Genomic DNA, 11,160 nt, shown 5'->3' with positions numbered 1-11,160 from the left:
AAGTTGCAAAAGGTTGCAATTGTCAAACGTTGACTACCTTGTTAATTTAAATAGAGGGATAAAGGTCACCGAACCAATATTTAAATGTAACGTTGGATTCTAGATTTTAATTATTAATTGTCTATGAGACATAAAAGGGTATTAATAATTAAAATATAATAATATCGAAAATACTAAAATTGAACTTTGTAAAATTTTGTAGATGGCCGCTAACAATATTACCCAAACCGTCCGTAACCTATCACTGAAAACGATCCTAATCCCGATGAACATCTTATGGAAGATAAGGATGCCTATGACGATTGGACTAAGTATATCGAGGATACTATGCAAGCCTCTTGCCTCATGTAAGGAATTATGATTCCCAAGATTCAAAAGGATTTGAACATCATGAGCATATGACATGATTACCCAATTGAAGGAAACGTTCCTACAATATGCAAGGGTAGAACGCTTCGGGCACTTCATGCATGTTGAAAGGAGGAAACCCAATATATCTCATCTTATGTCTTTAAGATGAAAAGCTATATTGATCACCTCGAAAGGCTCAATATGGATAAAAGGGCTTTATCCATTCTAAAGATCAATGAGGATGGCAACAAGAAAGGGCATCACCCCGACACCAAAGCAAATGTTGCAAATGGAAACGGGCACATCAAAGGGAAAGAAAAAGAAAGGCTAAAGCAGAACCACCGAAACCAAAATATAAGAAGGCAAAGGTTGCCACAAACGATCAATACTTTGAGCATGGAGAGATAGGACATTTAAAAAGGAATTATCCAACCTATCTCAAAGAGTTGAAAAACAAGAGGGATGCTAGGCAAACCTTAAGGTACAATCTTAATGATACTTTTTTTTTTGGGTAAAGGGTTACCCCGGTGATTCTATTAAAAACAATCCCAATAAAGTACAAGTAGTGATGGTGAGTTCCACACTAATTCATATACAGGACATGCCCCGTATATGTAAACAAAACAAAAACCAAAATATCTAAGACAACCCATAACCTAGCCTACATTACATCATGAAAATAAAGTAGGCAAAAACCAAACACCAAACACGAAACCAAACCGACTCAACCTCCATCATCAAATATGAAATTGCCACAAACCGGCAATCCCTTGATTCGAATCACAATATGTCTAGCCATTGGAAACCTTTGTGGATGAGTTGCTTGCCCGAGCTCTAGATGATGAAGGATGTGTTCCCGAAGTCATAAATTCATTAGTTTCATTGTAGACTTCCTCAACCCCCTCCTCATCTGGATCTTGTTTGTCATTACCCTGGTTGACCTTCTTCTCTATACGACCCACAGTACTACCTCCCTGACCACCATCATCATCCTTAAGGACATCAAAGGGGTTTGACATTGATACCTGGTTGTTCATCGGCTTCTTCATGGACGAAATAGGTTTAGGGTTTACAACTGGTCTGTACACTACCTTAGGCTTCTGATTTTTTATATGAAGACCTTGGTTAGTAGCTTTCTTCTTCTTTGCACCCACAACCTGAAAATCCTCAATTTTCTTTCCAGAATCCCCACTCGATACAACCTGAAGGTTCTTTGGGCACGAGGAATCATCATGGCGCAACAAGAGGAGCATCTTAGAGGCTCCCAATCATATTCGATTTTAACCTCCACCATTGAGTGACCATTACCCTCTAAGGATGGGATTGCAACAGTAACACTCCTCTTTAATTCAGCTCCGGCTTGAACTTCAATGAGAGCTCTAGCATAACTGCTTCTTCCCCATGACTCAGCACACATTGTAGCAGTGTACGAATCTAGCATCTTTGGCACCCCTATCTTAGAAGCGAGCAAACTAAGCCCGTCTTCCGTATATGCTGCTAACGGCACTTCATGCATCTTAACCCAAACTGGGATAGCCTTTATATCTTCTTTTTCCAACTTGACAGAGGCTGACAACTCCTTCAAAATTATCGGCACATTTCTAATCATCCAAGGTCCATCCTCCACCAATTTATCCATCCCTTCCTTTGTTTTGAATTTAAAGAAAAACAACCCGTTCGCATTCATCATTAGTCTTGAAAGACCATATTTAACCCAGTTGTTCTTTGCAAAATAATCCACTACAGGAAAGGCCAGCCATTTACCCAGAAAATATCCATACAACGTGTTAGCATACCTGTCAGTGACTTGTTTAACCGAAGACAATGGAATGACGACATCAGCACCATCAACCGACTCACTAGATTCCATCATCTGAAAATTAACCTTTACATTCTCCTTTGTGGTGTTCACTACACTAGCAAATGATAAAGGTTCTACAGCCCCAGATGCTTTTGAATCCGATTTACCAGCCAATGGAGTTGACAAATGCACTCCATGAACACCTGTTGTTGGCGAGAACAGTTTACCCACCTGAACCGGAGCCGAGACCCTAGTAAGTTCATCAATGATGTTGATACCACGTCTTGGCTGAATATTGTTCCCATCAACATCAAGAATTCGATCCGCTATTTCCTTGAAAGACAGTGGTGGCCTTCCACCAAGTTTCATGCGTTCATCCATTAAAATTGATCCCTAGCAGCCAGAATTCGTTCAAGAAACAAGTCGCCTGAATAAACCCTAGTAGCCGTCACTCACCAATAACCTGAATAATCAGCCGCAATAAACCCTAATCAGAGGAGACTTGCCGATATTCAGAATGAATGAATCAGCCGCCGCAAAACCCTAATTGGATGACCAGGATGAAGACTCGATTCCGCCAAACCCTAATATTGATTATGCCGTCGCTCCAAGAATAATCAGAAAACCGAATTAGAAAATCGAAATCGATCAAAACAGAACCCTAGACCACGAACTTAATCTGATATCAACTGATTGGAACCTAAAGAAACAAATAATGAATCCTTAGATGCAAACCAAGATCAATCGAGACCAAGAATTGAAGGAATCGGCTAGGGTTTCAGGAGAGTGCCCAAATCGCCAAAATCTAATCTTTTTACCTTACAATCTTAATGATACATATTGAACTTAATGTTATTTCTTCTAACACATGGGTATTAGATACCGGATGTGGGACTCATGTTTGCAATTCGTTGCAAAAGGTTCAAAAGAAATAAACATTACAAGAAAGGAGACTATGTTTTGAAACTTACAAATGGTTTGGAAATTGTTTTAAAATGTTATTTGTTTGCTCCTAGTTTGACTAGGAACATTATTCAAGTTTCCCTTTTGAAACAATATGTTTCAATTTAAAGTTTGTAAACAATAACATTTATATCGATGAATGACATGTTTTACTTTAAAGCTATGCTTTCAAATGGTATTTATGAATTGGTTCATAATAATACATCATTTGATAGTTCAATGTACCAAGCAATCACCAAGAAACTCAAAATGGATTTGAGTAAGTATCCTTAGCATTATCGCCTTGGTCATATAAACAGACGTCGCATGTAAACACTTCGAAAGAATTGTCTTTTGGAAACAAATGAAATTTTGATACATGTGAATCTTATTTACAAGGTAAAATTACCAAGTAATCCCTTAGTGGGAAAGGGCAAAAGATTTATTAGGTATCATACATTCGAATATATGTGATCCTTTTAAGCCAATGACTAGGAATGGTGAAAGATACTTCATTACTTTTACCGACAACTATGGTAGTTAAGGTTATGTGTACTTGACACAAAGAAGAAGTTTTGAAACGTTCAGAATCTTCAAAAAGTGAAGTACAAAATCAACTCTTTTAAAGTTCTTCGTTTCGATAGAAGAGGAGTCGAACTCTATTAGATATGGTTCGATCTATGATAGCTAGGAGCGCCTTATCTCTATCACTTTGGGGTTACGCTTTACTCTCCGTGGCCCGTATGGTCCAACCAAGAAAGTGGATAAGACACCTTTTGAAATATGGCATGGAAGGGTTCCATCATTATCCTATTTAAAGGTATGGATTGTGAAGCTTCTGTGAAGCAATACACCTCAAATAGAAGTACGATCCACTAAGTGTATCTTTGTAGGATATCCTAAAGATGATATAGGATATTATTTCTACGATCCAACAGAGCAAAAGGTATTTGTTGCTCGAAAGGCTGAGTTCTTGGAAGCTAAGTTCCTTGTGGAAGGAATTATTAGAACAAGTGGAACTTGACAAGAATCAAGAACCACAAGCCGATACACGTTTGGTTAAAACTAGCACTCAACAAAAGGTTGTTGAAAAACAATCAAGTGGTTGATCAACACACACAAAACGTTCGCAGATTTGGTAGAATTAGTAGTCCACCTGAAAGATACGGATTTTTCATGGATGGATGCCACGTGGTAGATTCGGGTGAACCTTTTTTTTTGGTAAAGGGTTACCCCAGGTGAATTTTATACATACCAAATCAGAACAAGGGCATGCCAGAGTGACACACCAACTAGGCTTAACAACCGAAGCCTAGGAACAAGATAAAGTCACAACCCAGTTATGAAAAACAACATACAAGAACAAACAGCCCAAAAAACATAAAACGGCACGGCCAAACCACACACACAAGAACTATGAAATCCTCATGCTAGTCTCTAACCCGGATCATCCTCATTTTCGCTCCTTGCGATCTTCCACTTTTCCAGCAACTCATCAACTTTGAAGTTCCCTCTAAACTCAAATCCCATAAGCCGTGACCTGACCGTATTCTTAATTCGACGTAACATTTGCATTAGCATTAGAAAATAGGCAGTTATTTCTCTCTTGCCAAATGAAATAAGCAGCCGCAGCGATTAAAAGCTTGCACACAATGTGTTCTATCTTTTTAGATGTTGCGTTTTGAGTCATCCAATCCATGATAGATTGCCACGAATCATCCACGTTGTCTAGCGACCCCATCAGCTTGACCTCCTTCCATACATTCGAAGCAAACGGATATTGGAAGAAAAGATGGTCTCTTGAGTCACGATTGTACCTGCATAAGGGGCAACACATAAGGTTAAGATTGGTAGCACTTCCCACCTCCCACACAGCCAACCGATCCTGCGTCTTTAGCTTGTTCTTGATAACCAACCACAGGTGGAACGAGTGTCTTGGTACACATTGAGAAAACCAAACCCCTTTAACCCACGAAACCGGGCTCTCACGATGTCGAATAGCATTCCATACCTCAAGTGACCGAAACTGAAACTTGTTACCCTCTAGGTCTTTCCATATTGTATGATCCTCCCCATTATGAATCAACTGTGGGACATTTAACCCAATTAACACTGGATATATGTCATACCATGCTTGCGGCCATTTCCATTGCCCATCATAAATCAGGTCAGCCAGCGACGATGAAATAGAAAAACCCGCATTAGAAATACGTCTTGGTGTAATAAAAGAGCTAAGCGGACTAAGCTGGCACCAGTTATCACTCCACACATTGGTTTGATTCCCACTCCGAACTGACTTCCAAATGTACGGCCGTACCACATTTCGAATAGATAGGAGTTTCCTCCATCCCCAACTGATACTCCCTCGAGCCTGGACATCCCAAAAGCTTCGGTCTTTCAACTTTTACGAGTAAATCTAATCTACCCAAAGAGACTTCCTTTTTGTTAGAATACTCCAAATATGGCTAGTCATGAGAGCCTTATTGACATCCGATATACTCCGAATGCCTAGCCCCCCTTCCTCCTTAGGCAAGCAAATATTCGACCAGGCCACTTTAGCTTTAGCCCTGCCTTGTGTCCCCGCATTCCACAAGAATCTCCTCATAAACTTCTCTAAATCATGAATCACCCGAGCAGGAATAATAAATACCGAGGCCCAATATATGTGCATGGACGCTAACACGGAATTAACAAGTTGCAACCTACCCGCAAAAGACAATGATTTATTCAACCAACTGTCAATCTTTTTTTCCATACGATCAACAAGGGGTTTACAATCCTTAAAAATCAGCTTAGTGGTAATTAGCGGAACCCCCAAGTATCTAACCGGAAGCGAACCTTCCTGGAACGGCATCAACCTGAGAATATCCTGTCTGACATTTCGCGGCACATTACAAAAATAAACCGTACTTTTAGCAGGGCTCGGGACTAAACCAAAAATACTAGTGAATCGCTCGAGGGCTAGTTTGACCTTTCCAACCGACCCTACATCTCCATGGACAAAAATAAAGAGATCATCAGCAAACGAGACGTTAATTATCTGTTGTTTTGCACACTTAGCATGGTACTTGAAACCAATACTAGACCTGGCCGCATGCTAAAGCAATAATGATAACACTTCCATAACTAATGTGAAGAGGTACGGCAACATAGGATCGCCTTGCCTCAACCCCCGTTTCCCTCTAAAGTACCCATGTAGATTGCCGTTAATAGTAAAACAAGGTTTACAAGGCCGAGTACTCCCCGAGTAGTCGCTACAAGGTAGGCTGCCGAGGCGACTTTCTTTGACTCCACCTAACTACTCGGAATTGGCCAAACGCGGTCAACCTCAGCCAAAATTGTATCTAGTAGGTCAACTCGGACCGAGTTTGACTTAAAAATTAATAAAACATAATTTCTATGTCTATCATATTAAAGAATGAATATCATTTTCACGTATTTTGTTATAGATATTAGTAAATTTATGTTATTTGACATATATTTAATTTCCAAAAACTAATTTCTTTACAATTTTACATGTCCGAGTACTCCCCGAGTACTCTCCGCCTAAGCCGAGTACTCTCAACTCCCCTATCGACCGACTAGGGAGCGCCTAACGACTTTTGCAACCATGGTTAATACTAACCGAAAACGACGTAGTAGTAACACAAGCCATAATCCACATAACCATTTTATGGTGAAAACCAAAACAATTGAGCACGTTCTCCAAAAACGACCAGCTAACAGTATCATACGCTTTCTGAATATCTATCTTGAAAGCACATCTCGCAGGGCCTTTGTTCAGATGGTAGTTATGCATCAGTTCTTGCGTTAACAGGATATTATCCGATATTTTCCTACCAGGAACAAATGCAGATTGGTTAATACTAACCAATTTCTCCAAGCTACCCTTCATTCTATCCGTTATGATCTTGCTTATGCATTTATACAACACATTGCAGCACGATATCGGACGATAATCAAGAACCGAGTCCGGAGTCTCAACCTTAGGAACAAGAGCCAAAATAGTGTGGTTTAATTGTTTTAACAGTTTACCATTTTCAAAAAATTGTAACACCGCAGACGAGACCTCATCACCCACAATATCCCATGACTTCTTGAAGAAAGCTGAAGTATATCCATCAGGGCCTGGAGCTTTGTTCTCTCCAATATTAAACATAGCAGTTTTGATCTCCTCACGGGTAACCTGCTGAACCATATTGACCGCAACATCAGCACTAATCGTGTTTACACATATATCCTCCAGATTTATACTCTCCACCTGATCCTCTGTACCCAAAAAATTTGCATAATGAGAAACCAGAGCATCTAATGCACCCTGTCCCTCATAACGGTTTCTATTAACATCCCGAATCGAGTGGATTTTACTTCTGGCATTCCTGCATTTCACCATATTATGAAAAAATTTAGTATTAGAATCGCCAGCACATAACCATTCCACCTTTGCTTTTTGCTTAAGAAAACACTCTTCATCATATGCTGCAGTTTGGAACTCCTTCAGGCACTTCGCCTCCCTGTCCCGAAGATCAACATCTAGCGGATTGCTATCAATCAGAGTTTGAATATCATCCAGATTCTTCCTCAAGTCAGCAACTCTCTTATGCAAATTACCTTGGTCAAACAGAATTTTGCGCATATACGGCTTCAAATCTCTAAGCTTTTTAGTGACCGCAAACATGGTAACCCCATCAACCCGCTTGATCCATTCCCGTTCTACAACTTTCCTGAACTCCGGCTTCGCCGTGATAAAGTTAGCGAATGTAAAAGGTTTGGGCCTGGTCTTTACCGAAGTAACCATCTTGAGAATGCATGGAGTATGATCCGAAATCCGGAATGGGTGATAAAAAACATAAGCTTCCGAAAACATCTCCAAAATTTTTTTTTTTTGGGTAAAGGGTTACCCCGGTGATTCTATTAAAACAAACCGCAAATAAGTACAAGTAGTGAGGATGAGTTCCCCACTAGTTCATATATAGGACATGCCCCATATATGTAAACCAAAACACAAATATATCAATGACACCACAAAACCTAGCCTACTTTACATCATGAAAAATAAAGTAGACAAAACAAAAAACACCAAACTAAAAAACCCTCAGCCTCCATCATCAAAAACGAAATAATCACACACCATCCTCCCTTTAACACGACACGAAAACCGTCTATCCATTGCTAAATTTTGTGGAAGATGTGCTTGCCCCAGCTCTTGAAGATGAAGGACGTGTACCCGAAGTCATAAATTCACTAGTTTCATTATAGACTTTAACAACCTCCTCCTCATCCGAATCCTGCTTGGCGTTCGGCTGAGTAACCTTTTTCTCCACACGACCCACAGTGGCACCTCCCTGATCTCCATTATCATCCTTGAGGACGTCAAAAGGGTTAGATGTTGAAACCTGGTTCGAACTCCTCAAGGGCTGTTTTGGTTTTGGATTGATAATTGGTCTATAAATAAACTTGGATTTCTGATTTTTCATGTGGAGGCCTGGGTTGTTAGCTTTCTTCTTTTTAGAATCCACAACCTGAAAATCATCACCCTTCTTACCCGCTTCCCCATTTGAACCAACCTGCTGGCTTTTTGGGCACGAGTTATCTTCATGACCAAACACACAGCAAGAAAAACACCTTAAAGGTTCCCAATCATATTCAATTTTAACGACCTTTGAGTAACTATTACCATCTAAAGAAGGAATTGCAACCATAACACTTCTTTTTAAATCAGCCCCCGCCTGAACTTCAACTAGTGCTCTAGCATAACTACTCCTGCCCCAAGACTCAGCACACATCGTGGCAGTATACGAATCCAGCATCTTGGGCACCCCTATTTTAGAGGCAACCAAACTAATACCATCCTCTGTATATGCCGCTAACGGCACATCATGCATCTTTACCCAGACCGGAATAGCTTTAATATCCTCTTTCTCTAGCTTAACTGAGGCCGACCATTCCTTCAAAATTATCGGAACATTTCTTATCATCCATGGCCCGTCCTCTAACATGTTGTCCATCCCTTCCTTTGTTTTAAACTTAAAGAAAAAGAATCCGTTTGCATTCATCATCAACCTCGACAAACCATACTTAACCCAATTACTTTTAGCAAAAAAGTCCACCACAGGAAATGCTAGACGTTTGCCCAAAAAGTACCCATACAGAGTGTTTGCATACCTGTCCGTGACTTGCTTGACTGAAGACAACGGAATAACAACATCAGCTCCATCTACACTCTCTGTAGACTCCATCTCCCTAAAATTCACCTTCACCTTCTCCGTAGTATTGTTTACAACTTTAGCAAACGATAATGGTACATGCATACCCGAAGATTTTATGGTCCCTTGAGCAGCCGAGAAATTCATCCCATTGACACCTTATGCTGGTGAACTACCCTTCGAGGGATAATCCCAACATTGCTCTGGTCGCTCGGCAGCCGATTTAACCACCGGAGATGTAACCTTTGTGAGTTCATCAGTGATATTTATACCACGTTTTGGCTTTATAGTATTCCCATCAACATCAAGAAGACGATCAGCAATTTCTTTAAACGACAGTGGCGGCTTACCAATATTCGGTTGTTCATCCATTAAACCCTAATCTGAACAATCAGAAAGGGAGTGATGTCTTAATGTAGCCGCAACAAACCTGAACTATTTGTGAAGCTTAAACAGCCGCACCAACCCTGAATGTAGCCGATTTGTAATGCTAAAACAGCCGCACCAAACCTAAACGTAGCAACTCTCCTTAACCCTAACGAAAAAGCAACAGTAAGCAGCACACGAGCAAAGACGGCCAGACACCCAAACGAACGAAGACAGAAACAAAACCCTAAACTAGCTGAAACCCTAACCCATGAATCTTACACATCAGAGAGAAATACCAATAAATCAGAGCCGATTTACCAACAATACAATCCAATATGCTCGAAAACAGAAGTTGAAGGCGGCGGTTACTGAAAGATAAAAACCCTAGACGAAAATCCAACAATTCGCAAAAACAGATTACGAATTAGATGTAATTACGTATTAGATGTAAGAACCTCTAATCGCTGATCTGATCTTGACAAATCACGCTGAAGATCAAGGGTTTCGGCCAAGAGCAGATGTCGCCATTAGCTACATCTCCAAAATTTTCATATTCCCCATCACACGATCAATTTTTTTAAGTAAACCAACACCATTCTTTGGTTTCTGATTCCACGTGTAATGCAACCCGTGACCATTAATATCAACCAATTCCGTGTGTTGAACACATTCATTGAACTCCTTCATACCAATCGAGTGAGTAGACGACCCATACAAAGAATCCTCAACGTGTAAAGCAGTGTTGAAATCCCCCATTAGAACCCACGGCTTATTATGACAGAAACCCTTGTGCATACACAGATTATACCAAAGAGATCGTCTATCCTGGTATTTGTTCTCCGCGTAAACAAAAGAAACAAAAAACGATTTATTATCAGCTTTAGGAAACACCTGAGCATGAATGACTTGGTCCGTTTGGGACAGAATCATAACATCGACCACATCCATGTTCCAACCTAAGATAATCCTTGTACCGCGATTACATAAAGCTCCATTAGACGTCCAACTCCAAGACCTAAAAACACCCTTACACACCTTGTCAGGCTTCGTGATATCCACATGAGACTCAAGTAATGCACAAACATTTAATTTATTTTCAGCGACCAGGGTGTGACACCTGTGTCACTGTGACCGTCAAACAAATGCCAAACCAATGAAATTTTGTATTTCATACTTGGGAATTGTGAAAATATGTGTATCATTTGCACATATCAATTCTTGTTCGATTTCGGGCTTTAAGTCGCTTTCTGGAAGGTTATACACGATCTGATGCGTAAATATAACCAGTTTAATGCAACAAACACTCCGGAATAGTGACATAGGCTTAACATACCTTAAATAACCTTTACATAACTTAGAAATAAGTTTTGGATGGTTTGGTATGCCGAAATCAAGTTTATTCGATCGCAGGGACTATTTGTGTCAAACTGCGAAACTATACCGATTCGTATGGTGTCGAACAGTCCGGAACTTGATCATAAGTTAAACATA

At 40.1% G+C, this 11,160-nt stretch overlaps 1 protein-coding gene across 1 annotated transcript; it reads right to left on the bottom strand.

Moving 5' to 3' along the window:
* Positions 1-8,256: 8,256 nt before the first annotated feature.
* LOC110881979 lies at positions 8,257-9,447 on the bottom strand. The gene has a single exon (XM_022130094.1). The coding sequence runs from the start codon at positions 9,445-9,447 to the stop codon at positions 8,257-8,259; it is 1,191 nt and encodes a 396-aa protein (XP_021985786.1).
* Between the last annotated feature and the right edge of the window lie 1,713 nt (positions 9,448-11,160).

The sequence above is a fragment of the Helianthus annuus genome, chromosome 10 (genome assembly GCF_002127325.2).
Source record: "Helianthus annuus cultivar XRQ/B chromosome 10, HanXRQr2.0-SUNRISE, whole genome shotgun sequence".
In the NCBI taxonomy this organism is placed as follows: domain Eukaryota; kingdom Viridiplantae; phylum Streptophyta; class Magnoliopsida; order Asterales; family Asteraceae; genus Helianthus; species Helianthus annuus.
Note: the sequence above shows the minus strand (reverse complement) of the source record. Positions and strands in the feature narration are given on the sequence as shown.

Bases quoted from the DNA above. Each gene is read 5' to 3' on its own strand.
- LOC110881979 (XM_022130094.1), bottom strand. From the start codon at position 9,447: ATGAATTTCTCGGCTGCTCAAGGGACCATAAAATCTTCGGGTATGCAT.